The 25,645-nt window shown below is 46.2% G+C and overlaps 1 protein-coding gene across 1 annotated transcript; it reads right to left on the bottom strand.

Annotated features, from left to right (window-relative positions):
• Window positions 1-20,753: 20,753 nt before the first annotated feature.
• Window positions 20,754-22,939, bottom strand: LOC119365005 (protein CUP-SHAPED COTYLEDON 1-like). Its single transcript, XM_037630583.1, has 3 exons — window positions 22,512-22,939; window positions 21,522-21,787; window positions 20,754-21,434 (listed from the first exon to the last, which is right to left on the bottom strand). The coding sequence occupies exons 1-3, from the start codon at window positions 22,678-22,680 to the stop codon at window positions 21,033-21,035; spliced, it is 837 nt and encodes a 278-aa protein (XP_037486480.1). The 5' UTR covers window positions 22,681-22,939; the 3' UTR covers window positions 20,754-21,032.
• Between the last annotated feature and the right edge of the window lie 2,706 nt (window positions 22,940-25,645).

The raw sequence follows: 25,645 nt of genomic DNA, 5'->3' as shown, positions 1-25,645 counted from the left end.
CATTGAGCACATTATGATGATGCATTACCGAGTGGGCCCAGAGATACCTCTCCGTCACACGGAGTGACAAATCCCAGTCTCGATTCGTGCCAACCCAACAGACACTTTCGGAGATACCCGTAGTGCACCTTTATAGCCACCCAGTTACGTTGTGATGTTTGGCACACCCAAAGCATTCCTACGGTATCCGGGAGTTGCACAATCTCATGGTCTAAGGAAATGATACTTGACATTAGAAAAGCTTTTAGCGAACGAACTACACGATCTTGTGCTATGCTTAGGATTGGGTCTTGTCCATCACATCATTCTCCTAATGATGTGATCCCGTTATCAATGACATCCAATGTCCATGGTCAGGAAACCATAACCATCTATTGATCAACGAGCTAGTCAACTAGAGGCTCACTAGGGACATGTTGTGGTCTATGTATTCACACATGTATTACGGTTTCCAGTTAATACAATTATAGCATGAACAATAGACAATTATCATGAACAAGGAAATATAATAATAACCATTTTATTATTGCCTCTAGGGCATATTTCCAACATTATGCCCCTCTTGCATTTCCCTATACATCATAATAAGGGAAGCCGATCACATACCCTATGACTCCTCCAGCCGCTTATTCACCAGCGTGATATCAGCATCAATGGATCCGATCTGCCTCCTTAGTTCGGCAACTTCAATAGACTGGTCGGCTGCCGGATCCTTGTATACTTGCGCACATTAACGGCCCAGCCATTAGTATATGATCCCCCGTTTGCCGCCTACGGCGGGCAACCAGAGTCTCAGGGGCTACTATCTATAGGGAGCACTCCTAGCGCGCGCTTCATTATCAAAAAATTGTGCATTTTCACTACATACCTCAAAGCCTTTGAGCAGGCTTGTAAATGCCTCATTCAAACCGCTAGTAGCGGATGAAATCTTCGTGAGCATCGTGCTTGTTAAAGAGCGGTGCTCCTCCGAGAGCACGGCTCGCTCCAGACGGCCCGTCAGTACATCCGGCCGGACACTGAACTGCGTCGGACACTTCTCATTGCCCCCCGTAGGAGCCAAACGCTCCGGGCTCAGGGCGGCTGACGTGTTAGCCTCCGGCTTCGGCAGATCCGGACTCCTCCGTGTCGCCCGCTTCATGAGGCAGAGAATTGGGTGGAGTCTCACTCTCCATTATCTCCGGACGAAGGTCCCCCGAAAACGAACTCTGTTGAGAAGATCTGCTCGCCGGACTACAAAAGACGAAGTCCTGGTTATGGATCTCGGAGTAACATCCCACCTTCGAATTAAAGAATAACTTACGGCTCAGTGGAGGGCTGGCCCCTTGGTGGGCATGACGCGGTGAGAGTGCCCGTCGCGGCAGAGCCCTCTGGTGATGTTTTCTTCCCTTGCTTGGGCGTCTCCGCCTCCAAATCTTTGGAGGCGGCCGTCTTCTTCCCGCGTGGGGAGGAGGCTTTGGCCTCCCCTTTCCGGCTATCCTCCATAGGATGGGTAGCGATTTCCCCGGTCTGGATGCGTAGCGCGTGAAGTTTGGCTTCACTGCCCTTTCCTTCGCCTTTCCCTGAAGGGATTTTGCTGAGCGCCCGACCTAGCATCTTTGCAATAGTGGGACCAGGCGAGCCTTCAGGAAGTGGCGCTGGATACCTGATTCTCTCCGCCTTGATGAGCCATTCCTGGCCACGGAAGGATTTTCAGAATAATGGTTATGATAAATATAAATGAAGTGTTCGGCTTTAAGGTTACTTACTTGGGCATCTAGGTGATTGCAGCTTAGGCCCGCATCCTCAGTGGTGTCTGGGCACTTTACATGTGGTCCAAAGAATAACTTGCACATCCCTTCGAGCGTCAGGCCGAAGAAGTGCTTAATAGTACGCGGACCCTCCGGATTAAACTCCCACATCCGGAGAGGCCGACGTTTACACGGCAACATCCGTCGGACTAGCATTACCTGAATTATGCTGACAAGATTTATGTCCCTCTCAATAAGCTCCCGGATGCGATTCTACAGTTCTAGTACATCGCCAGCAGGCCCATAATTCCGCCCACATCGGTCCAAGACGCCAACTGTGACAGAGGGCCTGAGCGGAACTCGGGGGCAGCTACCCACTTTGTGCCTCTAGGAGAAGTGACATAGAACCATCTATATTGCCATACATCGGATACTTCCGGAAAAGAACCCTCTGGCCATGGGGTATCAACGTTTCTGCTTATTATGGCGCCTCCGCACTCCGCATGTCGCCCCTCGATCATCTTTGGCTTCACATTGAAGGTCTTCAGCCATAAGATGAAGTGTGGGTTGACGTGGAGAAAAGCTTCGCACATAATAATGAAAGACGAGATGTGGAGGATGGCGTCTGGAGCCAGATCATGAAAATCCAACCCATAGTGGAACATGAGCCCCCTCACAAAGGGGTCGAGGGTGAGGCCCAGGCCTCGGAGGAAGTGAGGAATGAACACGACGCTCTCATTGGGCCCCGGCGTGGGGATAATTTGCCCCGGAGCAGGAAGCATGTGCTGGACATCGACGGTCAGGTATCCGACCTCCCTAAGCTTTGCAATATCCTCCTCCTGAATCGAGGACGCCACCCACCGGCCTGTTGCGTCGGATCCGGACATGCTGGACGATCTGGGATGCTGGAGCTTAGGTTTTGAGTGTAGGAGCTCGAGGGGCGAGGAAGAGCAAGAGAGGTGGTAAAAAGGCGTAGGCCTTGACCCCTTTATAAAAGGGATAAATACCAAGAGTCCTCAGCGTGACCGCTTGAGACTTATCTAAAATACATGGAATCATACCAACGGTCGCCGTGGGGTCACATATGCGCATATTGATAAAAGAGCCCGTATTAAGGGGGACACGATCTCTGCTTTGGCAGGGCGTGCCAATAAAACCGCCTCGCGACGCGAGTTGAGGGGGAGCACGAGACGCCGGTTTGTGTTGGACCAGGCCACGATGCAAGGGCACGACGTGCAAAAATTGCCAGCAGAACAGATTTATGCTAGGGTATGTGAAGATCATCTTGCAGATCCGGACACGGTCTACGTGTTCGATAACCATCTTGGAGTATTCGGAGGAGGAACCCGCCTTGCAATGCCGAAGACAAGACTGCGTGCCGGACTCATCGTCATTGAAGCCTGGTTCAGGGGCAACTGAGGGAGTCCTGGATAAGGGGGTATCCGGACAGCCGGACTGTATACATCGTCCGGACTATAGAAGCGTCAAGATACAAGACTCAAGACTTCGGCTCGTGTCCAGATGGGACTCTCCTTTGCGTGGAAGACAAGCTTGGCGATCCGGATATTATGTTTCCTTCCTTGTAACCGACTCCATGTAAACCCTAGCTCTGTGGTGTCTATATAAACCAGAGAAGATGGTCCTTAGAAGGCCGATCACAATTACAATCATACCATCATAGGCTAGCTCTTAGGGTTTAGCCTCTACGATCTCGTGGTAGATCTACTCTTGTACTACTCATATCTTCAATATTAATCAAGTAGGAAGTAGGGTTTTACCTCCATCGAGAGGGCCCGAACCTGGTTAAACATTGTGTCCCTTGCTTCCTGTTACCATCAGCCTAAGACGCACAGATCGGGACCCCCTACCCGTGACACCGACAATGGTGTCGCACTAGGTTTGCCAATCCCGGGGATATGTTAGGAACGATGGCATGTGTCTATGTAGCCAGTATCGGACGTGCGTAAAAGGGGACCAGCAGGAACTGTACGCCATGTCGAATGTCGAATGGAGCAGTAAAGGAGGCCTCCAGGACAGGTGCAGCCAAAACGCATGGGGATAGAAGATGTTGATATTTCCCATGGTTGCCAGCGTAGACGAAGTGGTCAGGAAGAGATGGAGACGCTGGCGACAAGCGTGTACTGGACGAAGACAAAGATGTGGTTGATGGAACCAGAGGTAGCCTGAAGGGGGCACATTGGTTGCCTATAGAAACACAACGACGATGCTCTAAGTAGGCGACGAAGAACCCAAGAGCGTCGCGAAGACCATGCATAGACGGTGGCCATCCGGCGCCTAGGGAGGCGGCGCAACGAATGCCAAGGTAGACGTTAACGTGCTGAGGTGGCGATGTGGAACGCATGCAGTGACGCTACGACCCATGAGGGAGACATAACTGCAGCTTGTGAGTCGGTGCAATAATGAGTAGGACCATAGAGCGGGGCATTGCAGCCTGAAGGGTCCACACATCGGCAACACATTGCTCGAATGGTGGAAGGACGTGTGTACTTGGTGACATCTTTACAGCAACCTATCGTGCGCACACAAACGACTGTTAAGGTCGGTTGTGTGGCGCAGGTGGTGGCATCCTTATGGAAGAAGGCAATGACGATGACCGGTGTAGATTGAGATGCAAACCAAGGAGCAAAGAGGTGTGTGACTTCTACATGACAATTCTTGCATTTCGTTTGTTGCTTTCTTTGTGGGGACCAAGGGTCTTCTTAAGAAGAGTTGCTTTGATGAAGACTTTGAAAGAACATAGAAGTTTTGATCCACAGAAGTATGTTTAGGCAGTTTCTTCGCTAGCCCCTACGTGTCCCCTGATTATCGATCCGGTATCCTTGGTTACTTGCAGTTGCATTCAATACAAGCATTCTGTTGTACAATTGATTAGCCAACCAAATTTGTTCTGTTGTTCTCGCCAAACTCGTTGGTTGTTGAGTGACGGGCCCGGAACGGAAGGAAAATGTTTCATCTAATGAAATCTGCTATGTTCGGCTTCATCATAAACCAGTGGCGTACCTAGGGGGTGTGCCATGGCACAACCAGATTTTTGAAAAACAATTTTTCACCATGTAAAAGTTAGCTTATTTTTAAGATCCATGCAACCTAATTGAAATAGACTTTAAATTTTTTTTAAATGTGCACGCCCTTCATTTTATTTCTAGGTTCGCCACTGTCATAAATATATGTGTTCACCTGCAACCGCAAACAGGCTTTTCTGCAATTGCTATCGAAACGGAGTAACTGGAAAATGAGATTGAAGGGCACTGTTGAGTACTAAACAACCAGTTGACAACAATGAATCCTCATATTATAAATCTCGCTAGAACGGATTGTTTTTTATCAGAAGCTTGCGATTTACTTTTTGATGCAGCAAGTCAGCGAAAAAGTTTTTTTATTGTTGGTACAAAAAATACAGCCAAGCAACGCGATCAATGGATGAACCCTAACTATGGGTTGCGCAACCTTCGATAAAGATCGATCTCCCCGGGCCGGCGCCAGCGCGGAAAGCGCGGGTGCGGAAGCTAGGTTAGCGATGTAAGTAAAACCAAGCAGTGCTAACATCTGACGGTCTGTAGATCTACATTTTTGGAGGGGATGAGAAGGTCTTTTTAATCATGATTAACAGCACGGGATCGGATCAGCAAGAAGACAAATCAGACAAATTGACAAGATCGATCGGGCGCCGGACGATTACCTGCTACGCGCGCGTAGTAGGGCCTGCGAGCTGAGGGAGCATGCCGGGCGGGCACTGTGCACGCAGTCTACAGCTTTCGGTCTCGGCGTCTCCGCGCCCTGCGCCCTGTGAACCTTGGCAGGTTTGGTTTGGCTTGACGAGGTGCTACGCGTTTGACCCGATCGGCCGGGAAGGGGGCCCCGCCCCGCCCCGCCCCGCGCGGCCCAGGCGCGGGTCACCGTCGCGCGTGGGTCGCGGTACTTGTGTCGTCGCTCTGAGACGACACAGCCATCGGCCGGGGCGCGCTCCACTGTTGCAGAGGCCCCCACGGGCGCTCATCGCGCTGGGCTCGATCCGGCTCTCCGCGTAGTAGCAGCAACAGGTACGAGCCAGTCGGCCACCGCTATTGGTTGGTTCGTTTTCCTGCGCGCCGCGGTCGAGCGACGAGCAGCGGTGGCCGGTGGCCGGTGGCCGGGGCCGACTCTCGCGCGTCCACCCCCACGCGACACCTATACACGGACAGGGCGCAGCTCACCCTGGGTTCGCTTTGCGATATTAGAAAACCGCAAAAATAGTGGCTACAGGGATCGAACAGACGACCGCTTGTATAAGTACGCGCCGCCGTAGCCACCGCGCTCACCTCCTGGATCTGCAAGGAAAACAATGCTAAGTTTTAAGAAGTTAAAGGCGACAACAAACTTCAAACCAGTTTACGTTAATTCAAAAAACTTTTGTTCCTTCTACTGGTTCTTTCTGGTTTTTCTTCACAGTCTTATTCTGTTCTTTCCTTTTTTTTCACGATTTTTTTGTCCTTTTACTTTTTAGTATTTTCTCCTTTTTCTTTTTAAGCTTTTAAAAAATGTTCTTTATTCATATTTCTGAAATACTGTTCACATTTTCAAAAAAAAAATCACAGTTTCGAAAAATGTTCCTGATTTTTTTGTTTGTTTGTTTTCTTTCTTTTCCATTTCTTTTTCTTCTCTTTTTTTAAAATAAATTCAAATTTTGTTCGTATTTCATAAAATTTTCATTTTTTGAAAAAATGTTCTCCAATTCAAAATTTGTCCCCGTTACACAAAAAATTACAAAACTTTCGAAATGCAGAAAATATACCGGATTTCAGAAAATATTCGCTTTTTCATAAAATGTTTGCGCTTCCAATTTTGTTCGGGATTTTTCAAAATTGTTCTCTATTTCAAAATTATTTTTATTCTCAAGATTCAAAAAAAATGTTTGTGCTTTAAAATCTTGTTCACGCTTCCAAATTTATTCGGGATTTTTCAAAATTGTTCTCTATTTCAAAATTTGTCCTCGAGATTCAAAAAATGTTTGTGCTTTAAAAAATTGTTTGCGTTTCCAAATTTGTTCGGGAGTTTTCAAAATTTATTCTCAAGATTCAAAATATGTTCGTGCTTTAAAAATTGTTCTCCATTTCTAAATTTGTTTTGAAGATTCAAAAAATGTTTGTGTTTAAAAAAATTGTCCGTGCTTCCAAATTTGTTCTTGTTGGGGAACGTAGCAGAAATTCAAAATTTTCCTACGTGTCACCAAGATCTATCTATGGAGAAACCAGCAACGAGGGGAAGGAGAGTGCATCTACATACCCTTGTAGATCGCTAAGCGGAAGCGTTCAAGTGAACGGGGTTGATGGAGTCGTACTCGTCGTGATTCAAATAACCGATGATCAAGTACCGAAAGGGCGGCACCTCCGGGTTCAACACACGTACAGCCCGGTGACGTCTCCCATGCCTTGATCCAGCAAGGAGAGAGGGAGAGATTGAGGAAGACTCCATCCAGCAGCAGCACAACGGCGTGGTGGTGATGGAGGAGCGTGGCAATCCTGCAGGGCTTCGCCAAGCACCGCGAGATATGAGGAGAAAGAGAGGGAGGGCTGCACCAACAGGCAGAGATCGAATCACGTGTTATGTGCAGCCCCGGGCCTCACTATATATAGGGAAGAGGGAGGAGGGTGCGCCCCCTCTAGGGTTCCCACCCCTAGGGGGGGTGGCAGCCCTAGATGACAAAGGGGGTGGCGGCCAAGAGGGGAAAGGAGAGGGAGGCGCACCAATATGGGCCCTAAGGCCCACATCCCCTTAGGGTTTGCCCCCTTTCCACCTCTTAGGCGCCATGGGCCCTTGTGGGAGGCGCACCAGCCCACTAAGGGGCTGGTCCCTCACCACTCTTGGCCCATGCAAGCCTCCGGGGTTTGTGGCCCCACTTGGTGGACCCCCGGGACCCTCCCGGTGGTCCCGGTACGTTACCGATAAAACCCGAAACTTTTCCGGTGACCAAAACAGGACTTCACATATATAAATCTTTACCTCCGGACCATTCTGGAACTCCTCGTGACGTCCGGGATCTCATCCGAGACTCCGAACAACATTCGGTAACCACATACAAACTTCCTTTATAACCCTAGCGTCATCGAACCTTAAGTGTGTAGACCCTACGGGTTCGGGAGACATGTAGACATGACCGAGACGTTCTCCGGTCAATAACCAACAGCGGGATCTGGATACCCATGTTGGCTCCCACATGTTCCACGATGATCTCATCGGATGAACCACGATGTCAAGGACTCAATCAATCTCGTATGCAATTCCCTTTGTCTAGCGGTATTGTACTTGCCCGAGATTCGATCGTCGGTATACCGATACCTTGTTCAATCTCGTTACCGGCAAGTCTCTTTACTCGTTCTGTAACACATCATCCCGTGATCAACCCCTTGGTCACATTGTGCACATTATGATGATGTCCTACCGAGTGGGCCCAGAGATACCTCTCCGTTTACACGGAGTGACAAATCCCAGTCTCGATTCGTGCCAACCCAACAGATACTTTCGGAGATACCTGTAATGCACCTTTATAGCCACCCAGTTAGGTTGTGACGTTTGGTACACCCAAAGCATTCCTACAGTATCCGGGAGTTGCACAATCTCATGGTCTAAGGAAAAGATACTTGACATTAGAAAAGCTTTAGAATACGAACTACACGATCTTTGTGCTAGGCTTAGGATTGGGTCTTGTCCATCACATCATTCTCCTAATGATGTGATCCCGTTATCAACGACGTCCAATGTCCATAGCCAGGAAACCATGACTATCTGTTGATCACAACGAGCTAGTCAACTAGAGGCTCACTAGGAACATATTGTGGTCTATGTATTCACACGTGTATTACGATTTCCGGATAATACAGTTATAGCATGAATAAAAGACTATTATCATGAACAAAGAAATATAATAATAACACTTTTATTATTGCCTCTAGGGCATATTTCCAACAGTCTCCCACTTGCACTAGAGTCAATAATCTAGTTCACATCACCATGTGATTAACACTGACAGGTCACATCACCATGTGACCAACATCCAAAGAGTTTACTAGTGTCATTAAACTAGTTCACATCATCATGTGATTAAGACTCAATGAGTTCTGGGGTTTGATCATGTTCTTCTTGTGAGAGGGGTTTAAGTCAACGGATCTGTAACATTCAGATCCGTATGTACTTCACAAATTTCTAGGTCATATTGTAAATGCTGCTTCCACGCTCCACTTGGAGCTATTCCAAATGGTTGCTCCACTATACGTATCCGGTTTGCTACTCAGAGTCATTCGGATAGGTGTTAAAGCTTGCATCAACGTAACCCTTTACGCCGAACTCTTTATCACCTCCATAATCAAGAAACATATCCTTATTCCTCTAAGGATAACTTTGACCGCTATCTGATGATCCACTCCTTGATCACCTTTGTACTCTCTTGCCAGACATGTGGCAAGGCACACATCAGGTGCGGTACTTAGCATAGCATACTGTAGAGCCTACGTCTAAAGCATAGGGGACGACCTTCGTCCTTTCTCTCTTTTCTGCCGAGGTCGAGCTTTAAGTCTTAACTTCGTACCTTACAACTCAAGCAAGAACTTCTTCTTTGACTGATCCATCTTGAATACCTTCAAGATCATGTCAAGGTATGTGCTCATTTGAAAGTATTATTAAGCATTTTGATCTATCCCTATAGATCTTGATGCTCAATGTTCAAGTAGCTTAATCCAGGTTTTCTATTGAAAAACACCTTTCAAATAACCATATATGCTTTCTAGAAATTCTACGTCATTTCTGATCAACAATATGTCAACAACATATACTCATCAGAAATTCTATAGTGCTCCCACTCACTTCTTTGGAAATACAAGTTTCTCATAAACTTTGTATAAACCAAAAATCTTTGATCATCTTATCAAAAAGCATTCCAACTCCGAGATGCTTACTCCAGTCCTTGGAAGGATCGCTGGAGCCAGCACACCTTTTAGCATCCTTAGGATCGATAAAACTTTTATGATTGTATCACATACAACCTTTCCTTACGAAAACTGGTAAGGAAACTCGTTTTGACATCCATCTGCCAGATTTCATAAATGCAGCTAATGCTAACATGAATCCGACGGACTTAAGCATCGCTACGGATGAGAAAATCTCATCGTAGTCAACTCTTTGAACTTGTGAAAAACTCTTCGCCACAAGTCGAGCTTCATAGATGGTAACATTACCATCCACGTCCGTCTTCTTCTTAAAGATCCATTTATCTCAATGGTTTGCCGATCATCGGGCAAGTCCACCAAAGTCCATTCTTTGTTCTGATACATGGATCCTATCTCGGATTTCATGGCTTCTAACCATTTGTCGGAATTTGGGCCCACCATCGCTTCTCCATAGCTCGTAGGTTCATTGTTGTCTAGCAACATGACCTACAAGACAGGATTATGTACCACTCTGAAGTAGTACGCATCCTTGTCATCCCACAAGGTTTGATAGTGACTTGATCCGAAGTCTCATGATCAATATCATAAGCTTCCACTTCAATTGGTGTGGGTGACACAGGAACAACTTCCTGTGCCCTGCCACACACTAGTTGAAGAGACGGTTCAATAACCTCATCAAGTCTCCACCATCCTCCCACTCAATTCTTTCGAGAGAAACTTTTCCTCGTGAAAGGACCCGATTCAAGAAACAATCCATATTGCTTTCGGATCTGAATTAGGAGGTATACCCAACTGTTTTGGGTGTCCTATGAAGATGCATTTTATCCGCTTTGGGTTCGAGCTTATCAATCCTGAAACTTTTTCATATAAGCGTCGCAGCCCCAAACTTTTAAGAAACGACGACTTAGGTTTCTCTAAACCATAGTTCAAACGGTGTCGTCTCAACGGAATTACGTGGTGCCCTATTTTAAAGTGAATGCAGTTGTCTCTAATGCCTAACCCATGAACAATAGTGGTAATTTGATAAGAGACATCATGGTACGCACCATACCCAATAGGGTGCAACTATGATGTTCGGACACACCATCACATTATGGTGTTCCAGGCGGTATTAATTGCAAAACAATTTCCACAATGTCTTAATTGTGTGCCAAAACTCGTAACTCAGATATTCATCTCTATGATCATATCATAGATATTCTATCCTCTTGTCACGAAGATCTTAAACTTCACTCTGAAATTACTTGAACCATTCAATAATTCAGACTTGTGTTTCATCAAGTAAATATACTCAACATCTACTCGAATCATCTGTGAAGTAAGAACATAACGATATTCACTGCATGCCTCAGCACTCATTGGACTGCACACATCAAAATGTGTTGCTTCCAACAAGTTGCTATCTTGTTCCATTTTACTGAAACCGAGGCTTTTCAGTCATCTTGCCCATGTGGTATGATTTGCATGTCTCAAGTGATTCAAAATCAAGTGAGTTCAAACGGTCCATTTGCATGGAGTTTCTTCATGCATATATACCAATAGACATGGTTCGCATGTCTCAAACTTTTCAAAAATGAGTGAGTCCAAAGATCCATCAACATGGAGCTTCTTCATGCATTTTATACCGATATGACTTACGTGGCAGTGCCACAAGTAGGTGGTACTATCATTACTATCTTTTGGCATGAACATGTGTATCACTACGATCGAGATTTCAATGAACCATTCATTTTAGGTGCAAGACCATTGAAGGTATTATTCAAATAAATAGAGTAACCATTATTCTCTTTAAATGAATAACCGTATTGCGATAGTCATAATCCAATCATGTCTATGCTCAACGCAAACACCAAATAGCAATTATTCAGGTTTTAACACCAATCTCGATGGTAGAGGGAGCGTGCGATGCTTGATCATATCAACATTGGAAACATTTCCAACACATATCGTCAGCTCACCTTTAGCCAGTCTCCGTTCATTCCGTAGCTTTTATTTCGAGTTACTAACACTTAGCAACCGAACCGGTATCTAATACCCTGGTGCTACTAGGAGTACTAGTAAAGTACACATTAACATAATGTATATCCAATATACTTCTCTCGACCTTTCCAGCCTTCTCATCTACCAAGTATCTAGGGTAATTCTGCTCCAGTGGCTGTTCCCTTTATTACAGAAGCACTTAGTCTCGGGTTTGGGTTCAACCTTGGGTTTCTTCAACTAGAGCAGCAGCTGAATTGCCGTTTCATGAAGTATCCCTTTGTTCCCTTGCCCTTCTTGAAACTAGTGGTTTCACCAACCATCAACAATTGATGCTCCTTCTTGATTTCTACTTTCGCGGTGCCAAACATCGCGAATATTTCAAGGATCATCATATCTATCCCTGATATGTTATAGTTCATCACGAAGCTCTAGCAGCTTGGTGGCAATGACTTTGAGGAAACATCACTATCTCATCTGGAAGATCAACTCCCACTCGATTCAAGTGATTGTTGCACTTAGACAATCTGAGCACAAGCTCAACGATTGAGCTTTTCTCCCTTAGTTTGTAGGCTAAGAAAATTGTCGGAGGTCTCATACCTCTTGACATGGGCACGAGCCTGAAATCCCAATTTCAGCCCTCGAAACATCTCATATGTTCCGCGACGTTTCGAAAACATCTTTGGTGCCTCAACTCTAAACCATTTAACTGAACTATCATGTAGTTATCAAAACGTGTATGTCCGATGTTCGCAACATCCACAAACGACGTTTGGGGTTCAGCACACTGAGCAGTGCATTAAACACATAAGCTTTCTACTGTCCGCATAATTGCTACTATCAACTTTCAACTATATTTTCTCTAGGAACATATCTAAAAAGTGGAACTAAAGCGCGAGCTTACGACATAATTTGCAAAGATCTTTTGACTATGTTCAGGATAATTAAGTTCATCTTATGAACTCCCACTCAGATAGACATACCTCTGGTCATCTAAGTGATTACATGATCCGAGTCAACTAGGCCGTGTCTGATCATCACGTGAGACGGACTAGTCATCATCGGTGAACATTTTCATGTGGATCGTATCTACTATACGACTCATGCTCGACCTTTCGGTCTCCGTGTTCCGAGGCCATGTCTGTACATGCTAGGCTCGTCAAGTTAACCCTAAGTGTATTGCATGTGTAAATCTGTCTTACACCCGTTGTATGTGAACGTAAGGATCTATCACACCCAATCATCACATGGTGCTTTGAAGCGACGAACTGTAGCAACGGTGCACAGTTAGGGGAGAACACTTCTTGAAATTGTTGTAAGGGATCATCTTATTTACTACCGTCGTTCTAAGTAAACAAGATGCATAAACATAATAAACATCACATGCAATTATATAGTAGTGACATGATATGGTCAATATCATATAGCTCCATTGATCTCCATCTTGGGGCTCCATGATCATCTTGTCACGTCATCGACATGCAAGTCGCGATTCCTATTACAAGAACATGATCAATCTCATACATCACATATATCATTCATCACATCCTTTTGGCCATATCACATCACATAGCATACCCTGCAAAAACAAGTTAGACGTCCTCTAATTGTTGTTTGCATGTTTTACGTGGCTGCTATGGGTTTCTAGCAAGAACATTTCTTACCTACGCAAAACCACAACGTGATATGCCAATTGCTATTTACCCTTCATAAGGACCCTTTTCATCGAATCTGTTCCGACTAAAGTGGGAGAGACTGGCACCCGCTAGCCACCTTATGCACCAAGTGCATGTCAATCGGTGGAACCTGTCTCACGTAAGAGTACGTGTAAGGTCGGTCCGGGCCGCTTCATCCCACAATATCGTTGAAACAAGATTGGACTAGTAACGGTAAGCATATTGAACAACATCAACGCCCACAACTACTTTGTGTTCTACTCGTGCAAAGAATCTACGCAATAGACCTAGCTCATGATGCCACTGTTGGGGAACGTAGCAGAAATTCAAAATTTTCCTACGTGTCACCAAGATATATCTATGGAGAAACCAGCAACGAGGGGAAGGAGAGTGCATCTACATACCCTTGTAGATCGCTAAGCGGAAGCGTTCAAGTGAACGGGGTTGATGGAGTCGTACTCGTCGTGATTCAAATCACCGATGATCAAGTACCGAAAGGACGGCACCTCCGCGTTCAACACACGTACATCCCGGTGATGTCTCCCATGCCTTGATCCAGCAAGGAGAGAGGGAGAGGTTGAGGAAGACTCCATCCAGCAGCAGCACAACGGCGTGGTGGTGATGGAGGAGCGTGGCAATCCTGCAGGGCTTCGCCAAGCACCACGAGATATGAGGAGAAAGAGAGGGAGGGCTGCACCAACAGGCAGAGATCGAATCACGTGTTATGTGCAGCCCCAGGCCTCACTATATATAGGGAAGAGGGAGGAGGGTGCGCCCCCTCTAGGGTTCCCACCCCTAGGGGGGTGGCAGCCCTAGATGGCAAAGGGGGTGGCGGCCAAGAGGGGAGAGGAGAGGGAGGCGCACCAATATGGGCCCTAAGGCCCACATCCCCTTAGGGTTTGCCCCCTTTCCACCTCTTAGGCGCCATGGGCCCTTGTGGGAGGCGCACCAGCCCACTAAGGGGCTGGTCCCTCACCACTCTTGGCCCATGCAAGCCTCCGGGGTTTGTGGCCCCACTTGATGGACCCCCGGGACCCTCCCGGTGGTCCCGGTACGTTACCGATAAAACCCGAAACTTTTCCGGTGACCAAAACAGGACTTCCCATATATAAATCTTTACCTCCGGACCATTCTGGAACTCCTCGTGACGTCCGGGATCTCATCCGAGACTCCGAACAACATTCGGTAACCACATACAAACTTCCTTTATAACCCTAGCGTCATCGAACCTTAAGTGTGTAGACCCTACGGGTTCGGGAGACATGTAGACATGACCGAGACGTTCTCCGGTCAATAACCAACAGCGGGATCTGGATACCCATGTTGGCTCCCACATGTTCCACGATGATCTCATCGGATGAACCACGATGTCAAGGACTCAATCAATCCCGTATGCAATTCCCTTTGTCTAGCGGTATTGTACTTGCCTGAGATTCGATCGTCAGTATACCGATACCTTGTTCAATCTCGTTACCGGCAAGTCTCTTTACTCGTTCCGTAACACATCATCCCGTGATCAACCCCTTGGTCACATTGTGCATATTATGATGATGTCCTACCGAGTGGGCCCAGAGATACCTCTCCGTTTACACGAAGTGACAAATCCCAGTCTCGATTCGTGCCAACCCAACAGATATTTTCGGAGATACCTGTAATGCACCTTTATAGCCACCCAGTTACGTTGTGACGTTTGGTACACCCAAAGCATTCCTACGGTATCCGGGAGTTGCACAATCTCATGGTCTAAGGAAAAGATACTTGACATTAGAAAAGCTTTAGCATACGAACTACACGATCTTTGTGCTAGGCTTAGGATTGGGTCTTGTCCATCACATCATTCTCCTAATGATGTGATCCCGTTATCAACGACATCCAATGTCCATAGCCAGGAAACCATGACTATCTGTTGATCACAACGAGCTAGTCAACTAGAGGCTCACTAGGGACATATTGTGGTCTATGTATTCACACGTGTATTACGATTTCCGGATAATACAGTTATAGCATGAATAAAAGACTATTATCATGAACAAAGAAATATAATAATAACACTTTTATTATTGCCTCTAGGGCATATTTCCAACAGTTCTCACTTTCAAATTTTGTTCTCAAGATTCGGAAAATGTTTGTGCTTTAAAGAAATTCCTCAAATTCCAAAAATGTTTGGGAAATTCAAAAGTTGTTTGTGTTTCCAAATTTTGTTTTGAAATTTGAAAAATTGTTCCTGTTCAGTTTTTTGGGTAGTTTAAAAAATGTTTCCGTTCTAAAAAATATGTTTGCGTCTCCAAAATTCGTTTGTGTGTTGAAAAATGTTTGAGTTTTCTCAAAAATTGCAGAAAAAAACTAATAATGTTCGCGTTTGATAAAACATTCACGTTTTGTTTTGCTATTTGGAAAATCGTAAAGGATGTTTTTCAAACAGTCTTATACTTTCTTTAGTTCTTGTAGGTTTCCGCTGTGGTTTAGTCAACTGAGCTCGTCCATCCTAGTGGCTAGTAGCATGCGAGTGCAAGTCGGCAGTGCTGTGTTCGATTTCCAGCCATCATGTTGTGCTTTTTTTAGCAAATTATCATCTTGTATTTCCAGCGCACTCTCCAACAGGCCGGCCCAATCGGCGCACCTCTGCGACGTGCTCGCATCGCCCCTGTGCGTCGGCGCCCTATTGGACGCAACGAGCGTCCAGTAGGAGCTCCCCCTATACACCGGCGCTAGCAGGACAGGGCGGCGCTGCAAAAGTGGGATATTAAAGAGCCCATGGGCAGCACGCCCTGCTCTCACTCGGTCGGGCTGGCCCCCGACGTAAACGGGAGGGGAGCACCAATTTCTCTTTTTTTTTCAAAAACAACCCTGATCTATTAAGCCAGCACCAGCATACAACCCTGTCAAAGAAAGAAAACACAAGTTGGTCCACGGGACGCCGAACGTCTTCCACCACCAACGTGAGCCCATGGCGCGCAGCTACCGCTCATCCAGAGTCGGCCAGACATTGTTTTACGCGATCAGGAAGTCATGAACACTAAGGTCCTCTCGAACCAGTACCTCGGAGGAGAAGACGTCGCCGAAGCAAGCCACACAGATCCAGACACCACGACAGCGCCGCCCTACACACCGGTCGTCGATCTAGCACCTAGAAACCATCCCCAGAACTCGTCGTCAACGCCGGAGTCGTTGTTGAAGCGGGATCTTGTTCACCAATTTCTCGTTTGACGCGAGATAAAAGCTAGCGTTGCCTCAAACGAGATACATTTGAAAAAAAATATTAACCATGTACTTGAAAAATGTTAAACATCACAAAATCCAAAAATAGACATGTGAAAAATGTACGACGTGTGTGAAAAAAGTAGACATGTGCTAAAAATTTTAGAAAAAAAAAGACAAAACAACAGAAAATCCATAAAACCAAAAAACTATAAACAAACACAGAAAACCGAAACACAAAATAAAATCATCAAAACCTGATGTAGAAAAAAAAAGGAGAAACACAAAAGGAAAACCTGCGAACCGAGAAAATTAAAAGAAAACGCTAAAGAAACATAGCAAATCGGAAAAACGCAAAAAAAAAATTGAAGCACATGTAGTGTTTATCGTGAAAAAACACAGCTTTCAAAAAAATCCACCAAAACATAGGAAAAACACAAACAAAATTTGAAAAGCCACAATAAAAAAACAAAAATGCATGCAAAAAAAAGAAAACAAAATCCCTGGGGTTGGACGAGTGAACAATTCGTTGGTACCCAACTTCTATTTGACGCTTTATGCGTCAGTTTTACTTGTTTTCAAAAACCGACACATACCGTTAGATCGCAATGGGCCGGGCCATCGGGCTATTTCTTGCGGGAAGCTCTCCTGGTTTTGTGAAGCTTAGAGTAGCTTCCCAGCTCGGTTTTGGAAAGCTTCTAGAAGCTTCCAACCGGCGTTTTTTGTTTTTCTCAACTAGTATTTGTTCGGGTCATGCTGTTTTTCTTTATCTTTTTTTTACTCCCCTTTCCATTTTCTTTTTTATTTCTTCTTTCTTAGTTTTTTTTCTTTTCTTTTCTTTTCATTTTTATATGCTTGACCTTTTTTAAAATTCAAAAATTTCTACAAATTCATGAACTTTTTAAACACGTGACTTTTTTCAAATTTGTGAACTTTTTTTTGAACCCACGAGATTATGTCAAACGCATGAATATATTTAAATTCACAAATATCTTCCAAATTTACTATCTTATTTTCAAGAACTGCAAATAAAAATTAAATTCATGAACTTTTTCAAAATTAGTGTACATTTTCCAAATCTGTGAACTGTTTCAAACCTGTGATTTGTTTTTTCAAACTCAATGACTCAAATCCGCAATCTCCTTTTTTAAATCCATATTTTTTTTTCATATTCATGAACTTTGTATCAAAATCGATGAACTTCTTCAAATCCTTGAACTTTTTTGAATTCACAAACTTTTTTTGATTTTGTTGTGATTTTTTCTAAAAGTCAACGGTTGGCTGGTCAACTATCAACCAGTTAACTGTTTGACCAAGTGAACCAGGAGCGCCCGGGCGAGCCATCGCGTCACCGCATGATGTGTCGGCAGATATCTATGAGCGTGTGGGCGCTAGAAACCCTCACCTGAGAGAAGGCACCGATTAGGAGGTCTCTCGCGAGTTCCCTCTCCTATGGTGCACATCTCTTAGCGTACTCTACAGATTTGGTGAGCAGTGCAATAGACGTTACACTAGAGCGGAAGCGTTCGGATCATGATTGGCTGGTTCCTCCTACACACTAGGTAGGTAGCGAGCAGTGAGGCGGTTTCGCGCTTGTCAAACAGGTCCGCAGGTGAACTCGTGCGCTAGGTAAGGCGCCCTGCCCGCCGGTGCTAGCGATGCTCGCACAGGCATGAAAAAGTTTGATTTAAAGTATGATTTTCGTCTCCTTTTATTTGAAGATGTGTTTGTATCTCATTTAGTTCAAGATCTCGTTTAGTTCAAAGTCATGTTCCTTCTTTTCGCAAAAGAAGAAGACGTTCCTTCTGTTTCAAGGTTCAAACAAGGTTACTTAGAGCACATACTTTAGTTTTTTGAAATTAAGAATTGATAAATTGGGCTGATTGATTACGAAAAAGGATTTTCCCCGTTTTATATATAAAGCAACCACCCACAAACATCCAACAATAGCAAAGTTTCAGGTTCAGTAGTCTGAGAACAAGAAGTGCAGAAAGAGAACTAAAATAAGTTTCGCTGGGGCACACATCACAACACGCCCCAACAAAATGAAAAGCTAGCAGCTAATCGGGCTTCGGTGGAGGCGGCGGGGTCGGAGGAGCAAGCGAACTGGCGGTGGAGTGGAGACTGGCGATGATGAAGTCGATGTTCTCCCGATCGGGCCGCTTGCTAAGCGGTCTCCAGAGCTGCAAGAAGCCACACATTTTGTAAATGGTATCAGTCACACGGTTAGGAATCACGTGTTCGATCACTAGCTTTATGGGTTTGTTTGAACTGACACTTCTTTTATTTTGGTACTCCCTCTGTAAACTATTCTAAACGCTCTTATATTTCTTTATATATGGAGTTTATTGTTGTAGATTTATTATGAAGACTTTCTATTGGGAATTTTAAGAAAAGATTTTCTATTGGGGAAAACCTTTCGATTCATCATCTGTCAAGGCAGTACAACAAAATCTAAAAATAAATTACATCCAAATCTGTAGACCACCTAGCGACGACTACAAGCACTGGAGCAAGTCAAAGGCGTGCCGGTCATCATCCCTCCCTCCCTAGAGCGGGACAAATATTTTTATAATAGACAGTCGGGAAGTCATCGTGCAAATGAGACTTGACATTTGATTTTTAAAACGCATTGCAAGACCTTATTGATCTGTACTTTTGCTAATTTCTGTACTAGTATGTTGGTATATTGTATCTGTGGCGAGATTTTTCTTTCTCTGCTGGACCGTCCCGTACAAACATAATGCATATGACATGTACGGTTAATGTACAGTACACTTCTTTGAGTACACTTGATTATTCGCCTTTGTAATGAAATGCATGTGTACAAATTGACATGCTTTACGTAGGACGGTTTGTTGGCCAGGAGGGTATGTCATATGTCATCCCTTTTGTACCTTGATGAAGAACAGAGACGACCCGCCGGTAAAGCGTATGGAGGTTAGAGGGCGTACGTGCACCTCGAAACGCCCATACGCCACTGCGTACATGTGTCCTGCGCATACCCGATCTCGATCGTCCCATCAGTGGGCGCAGATAATATGTCTCGCCAACTTGGCCTACGGTCCGTCCCCGGTCTAACAGGTATAGATGACAAGCTGCCGAGAGAATTATGAAGCATGCTGGCTCCGCACACACACATAGAAAATGTACAGGATTCCACTGCATGATTGCTCGGCAGTTCGGCCTGATGAGGACGTGCCGCGGCAGAGATCGATGCCAGTTCTTCAAGAAAACGAGATCGATTATTACAGGAGTACGTGTGGGTATAGCTAGCTGCTTGCGGGCCAGCAGATTGATTCTCACTTGACATGCATGTTTGTCCCTGCAAAATCCAAGCTCCGTTTGGAACTTAACTGGGAGTTGCCACATACAAGCAACACACCCCTATTGGCCATTGCGCTCAGATGACGCGGATAAACCTTGGCTAACTTCCGAAATGCGCGAGCTTCGAAATGGACGTGGTGCAGAACAGAACATGCATATGTACCAGTAAGTTCTTCCATTCTTCTTCCCGCAAAAAAAATAGTTCTTCCATCCTTCTTTTTCCTTTTCTTGGAGAAGATAGTTACATGAAAAGAAACTAAGTATCAGTCAAAAATCTGGACCGTTGGATGAAGAATGGACGGTTGGATGATCTTCTTCTACCTCTAGCCGTTTCGTTTCCACGACCGAATCCAGCAGTGCACGATCTCCCCCGCGCGAGCCCCCCTCCAACGCCAGCTGGAGCACCTGCTCCTGCCACCCGTGGCGCTCCCTCGACCGCCCCGCCCTCACCCTCATGCATATAAATGTACCAGCAAACCAAGTTCTTCCACACCCTTCCTTTTCTTGTTTAGAAAAGACAAAGCACACGGAATGCTTGAAATAAACATGCATATCATGCACGATTCGTACTACTACTTACGGAATGCTTGCACGTGCATCATCTCAGGCAACTTGAAATAAAGGAGAAGTAGATCAGATAATCTCACACACCCAGTGCATTTACTAGGAGCATGCATGGAGGTTTTTCAACAGGAACACAGTTTTACAGCGGAAGAGTGTCTCCAGTTCCAAAAAGAAAAAGAAAAGAACACTAGTATTGTACTCCCTCCGTCCGAAAATACTTGTCATCAAAATAAATAAAAGGGGACGTATTTAGATGTATTTTAGTTCTAGATACATCCCTTTTTGTACATTTTGATGACAAATATTTCCGGACGGAGGGAGTATCTTCTCTAGGAACAACGCAATGATGTTTCCTGTGTAGTGTGTACTGAAATCTGAACTGTGCTGTACTAATTTACATATGAGTTTTCTGATTGCAATACATGGCATCATTCAAAGGGCGGAAACGACCAAACGAAACCATCTCATGCAAGCACGTACATACTCGATCCTTTACAAATCTATATAAACGACCTCACACACTATACCTACAGTACCAATGGAATTAAATAATTCAATCGCTAGTTTTTCCTTCACAACGTATACACAACGATCACTGGGCACGCGCGCACGACCGGCCGGCATCAGCTCCACGCTTGGGGGAACCTCATGGTTCCAAGGGTAGCCGTGTCCTCGAACCCCGAGTCGAAGAAGAATCCGCACTCATCTCCCGCTCCTCCTGTGGCCATCATCGGCGAGCTGCCCGCCATCTCTTCCTGCGGGTACTGGTCAAGAAGCAGCGAGTTGTATTGCTGCCACATCGCCGCGTTCATCAACGGGTTGGGGCCACAGATCAACTCCTCCTGCCGTGGCGCCACGAAGCCGGCGGCGCCCGAGCCCATCATCTGGTCGCCGCTCGCGTCCATCACGGGCAGCTCCTGCGCCACCTGCGACGAGCGGGCGAAGGTCGGCGAGGAGGAGCGGGCGTTGTCTTGCTCGCCGTCCAGTTTCTGCTTCTGGAACACCCTGCAGAGCACCCAGTCCTCCTGCAGAATTGCATCCAGGTTAGAAACGCCGGCCGATGCAATTGCGAAGAGGAGGTAAACCTGAAGAGTACGACAAGTGATACGTACCCTTGGTGGCAGGTGCGGCGAGTCGAGGCGGAACTCGTGCATGACCCAGCTGGTTTTGCTGCCGTTGGGGGCGCGGCCCTGGTAGAAGACCAGCGTCTTCCTCATGCCGACGACGGCGCGCGTGGCCGGGCTGCGCACCTCGCGGTCCTTCCCGGTGGCCTTCCAGTAGCCGGTCTTGGTGGCGCGGTTGGTGCGCGACCCCGTGGCGTACTTACGGTCCCTGAAGCTGAAGAAGTACCACTCGCTAGCCGTGAGCTTCGCCACGTCTGTGAGCGCCCAAAGCACAATCAATTAATTAACAGTGTCAGTGAAAACCCGATATATACCGGGCCTCACAAACCGTAGCTGCAACTTGCAAAATGATGGGAGCATACGTACTAAAAGCGTAAAATTGATTACCGGAAAGCGAAACACTGCTCTTTTCCTATGATGAATGAGGAAACCGAAGAAACGGAAATCCGAAATGTGACTATTACGCATGTGACGTTGCGAGGAAGTGGACAGGACCGGAGGACGTCGTCATCGAGACGTTCACGAGGACAGCACTGCGCGTTCTGATCAGTTAATGCATTATTGGCAAGTGATTATCGTGGATTATTCCATGCTCATTGATTAATGAGCATATATGGGACCTTGGCTAGCGGGTTAAGCTACTAAACGGGACAAAAATACTCACAAGGATGATTGGTCAGTAAATCCTTTTTTGCTTCTTCATTATTATGACCGAGATATAATTGTTGCATATCTTCAACAAAGGCCATGCTAATCTCAGCCATACTCCGGAACGAAGGTCATGCTCGTAATCACTTGGATGGCTCGATACTCTTAGGCTAGCAACTATAGTAAGAACTCTTTTCCTTGCACAGCAGCTAGCATGCATCGATCTAATGAACACAGCCGGAAGAACAGCAGGCGGGAACGGGACATGGCAAGAGGAATCGACCGAAACCAGAGAGATGAACCTAGCGAGGAAGGAGGTAGTGGACTCACCAGGAAGCTCCCATGGCTCGCGCGCGTGGAGGTCGACCTCGACGAGCGTGCCCTGCGAGGCGCGCTCGTTGGTCACCTTCTTGTAGAGGTAGTGGCAGACGAGCTCCTGGTCGCTGGGGTAGAACCTGAACCCCGGCGGCAATGTAGACTCTATCTCCCTCAGCCCCATCCCTCCTGCTCTCTCCGTCCGTCTACGCAGCCCACCTGACCAACAACCTATCCTCCCGGCAGCCGGACAAGCAGCCTATTAACTGGCCTGCGGCTAGCTAGCTTGGAACCCAAGTCTTAACCACGGCCGGGGAGCTAGCTAGCCGGAAGAAGCAACCCTGAGCTACACACCATGGGAGTGGCCGGATGGCTTGGATCGACCGGCTCTTTATATAGCGGGGACGGAGCCGACGGAAGAGAGACAACTCGATATATCCATATCGTGTCAGGGAACAGTGGAGGTGGGGGAGGCCGGAAAGCGGTGCCCTAGCCAGCTCTTTCCGCTTAACTACACTTGACAGCAGCAAGCTCCGCAGCGGCTGCCGGCTCGGTCGCTGTCCCGGTATCCCGGCCCTCGCCCCGTGTGGGCCGGCGTGCTGCTTACCTTAGCTTAGCTTAGCTAGCTAGCCTGCTTATGTGGAAGATTCCAACGCGACGGATCGACATGCTGCCATGCATGCTTGTGCCACAAGAACCGCGCCGCTGACGATCCACCCAGGAGCCCCAGCCTCGCAAGCTAGCCCATTTCCACCCCCCGCAAGTCATGACGTGGAGTCCTCCCACGTGGCACGCCACCAATACATTAAGCTCGCGCTGTTTATTCTCAACGTCTTTTCTTTTGTACAGTTCAAAAGATTATTAAATCAGAAGGAAGTGTGCACTCAGGTTACGGTGCTGATCCTGGAAATTCAATCTAAAAATATTGCTGGTCCCCACAGGATAAGAGTATAGGGCCTGTTAGGCAACTGCCCAGCTTCCAGCTTCTTTCGAATCCACAAGCGGAAATGTCCCGAACGACCTGGCTTCAGGAAGCTAGCTCCGGGATCTGAGACGAGTCATGGTACAAAGACTGGGAGCTGGTGTTTCATGGATCCTAGAAATCGAAAAAGTTGGAGTTTAAGTTATTTACGGCCGGCGAGCTGCTACCGCGAAGTGAAAGAAAACGTTTCGTCGAGCAAAGAAAAGACCGCAACGACTCCCGTCCCTCACAAACCCACCTCACACTATAGTAGAAAAAGGGCCTATTGTCCCGGTTCATAAGGGAACCGGGACTAGAGGGTCGTTACTAAAGCCTCACCCCTTTAGTCCCGGTTCTTACACGAATCGGGACTAAAGGCCGTCCACGTGGCCACTGCCTGGAGGTCCACCTTTAATCCCGGTTGATAACACCAACCGGTACTAAAGGGAATTTTATGATATTTTTTTGAAAAAAAAATTGAATTTTTTTTTATTTTCAAATTTCTGAATTATTTTAACCTATAATATCTAATCAACCCTCATCACGGTCACCCATCCTCTCACTACTCCAGCCTGAGCACACTTAACTTTCGGGTTCTATTCTTCCTCATTTCCAAGTCTACACTTGTTGTTTTCCTGACAATAGTAAGATGTCAATCATATTAACCCTCATGAATTTAGCTTGAGCATGAAGTCACACATTTCACTGTTTGAGTTTGAAATTATTGTTCTAAAAAACAATAATTATTTAGTAACACTAATATTTATTGAATAAGTAGTTTGATCACAGTCTGACCACAGTTTGACCATAGTTTGACCAGATTTGACCAAAATTCAAAAAAACTGAAATAATTATTTAGTAACACTAATATTCTTGAATAATTATTTAATAACACTAATACTTCTTGAATAAGTAGTTGGACCATATTTGACCAGATTTAACAAAAAATAAAAAAAACTGAAATTTGAGCATAACTTTTTTCCTTTTAGAATTTGAGGATTCTAAAAATTTGCAAACAGGCCATAGGCGGTCAAAATCGGATGCGGATTTTCGTGCTGAACATTTTGATATATTATATGTTTTTTCTGACATAGTATGCAAAAGTTATAGCCGTTTTACATTTTCCCTATACTTTTTGCAAAACATGTCCAAATTTAAGTTTTTAAATTTTCCTAACTAGTAGATGTAGTAACATAACTACATCTCGAAGGATTTTAATTTTTGAATTTTTTATCATTTTCTTTTGCTTTTTATAAAACTGAAAAGGCGATCCACAGGGGGAGGGGGGTAGAGTTTGAAAATGGGACCTTTAGTACCAGTTCGTGCCACGAACCGGTAGTAATGCCTCAAACCCCATTAGTACCGGTTCGTGGCACGAACCGGTACTAAAGGTCTAACCTTTAGTACCGGTTCGTGCCACGAACCGGTACTAATGGGCATCGCCTTCTTTAGTCCCGGTTCGTGGCACCAACCGGGACTAAAGGTCTCATTTGAACCAGGACTAATGCCTTTACCGCATGAACCGGGACCAATGCTCACATTAGTCCCGGTTCATGACTGAACCGGGACTAATGGACTTATCTGTCCCGAATGAAAGCCCTGTTTTGTACTAGTGTCATACACCCAGGCGGGCGGCACGGTCACTGTTCGGTCACGTTTTTTTACCCAGACAGGCTCCTTAAACGGGTCTCAAAAGGTCGGGCTGACCAGCAACCCCCATATCCAGCCCAAATATGGGGCGGATATGGGAGCGCCCGGGCGGGCGGCCCGGTCACGTTTTTTTACCCAGGCGGGCTCCTTAAACGGGCCTCAAACGCCCGGGCTGACCGGCATCCCCCATATCCAGTCCAAATATGGGGCGGATATGAGGGCGTCCGGGCACGCCCGCCACGTCGGTCTGACGGCAGGGTCCCATGCAGAAACGCCCGGAAACACGGCGGTCCGACGGACGACGCATCCGTCACTGCGGTGTGAACGCCATGTGGCGCTACTCCGGCTCGCCGCCCAAGACCAAATCCGGCTATTTAAGCCGGCCGACTTCCCGCAACCCTAACCCATCCCCTCCCCCCTTCGTGCCGCCAGTCCGAGCCTATCCACCTCCTTCCTCTCCCGCTCCGGCGCTCTGCCCACGATCGGACGTTGTGCCCATGCTCTGGCACTCCGCCATGGTCCGAAGCAAGATCACCTA

The sequence above is a fragment of the Triticum dicoccoides genome, chromosome 2B (genome assembly GCF_002162155.2).
Source record: "Triticum dicoccoides isolate Atlit2015 ecotype Zavitan chromosome 2B, WEW_v2.0, whole genome shotgun sequence".
NCBI lineage: Eukaryota > Viridiplantae > Streptophyta > Magnoliopsida > Poales > Poaceae > Triticum > Triticum dicoccoides.
This window is presented reverse-complemented; position numbering and strand designations above follow the sequence as displayed.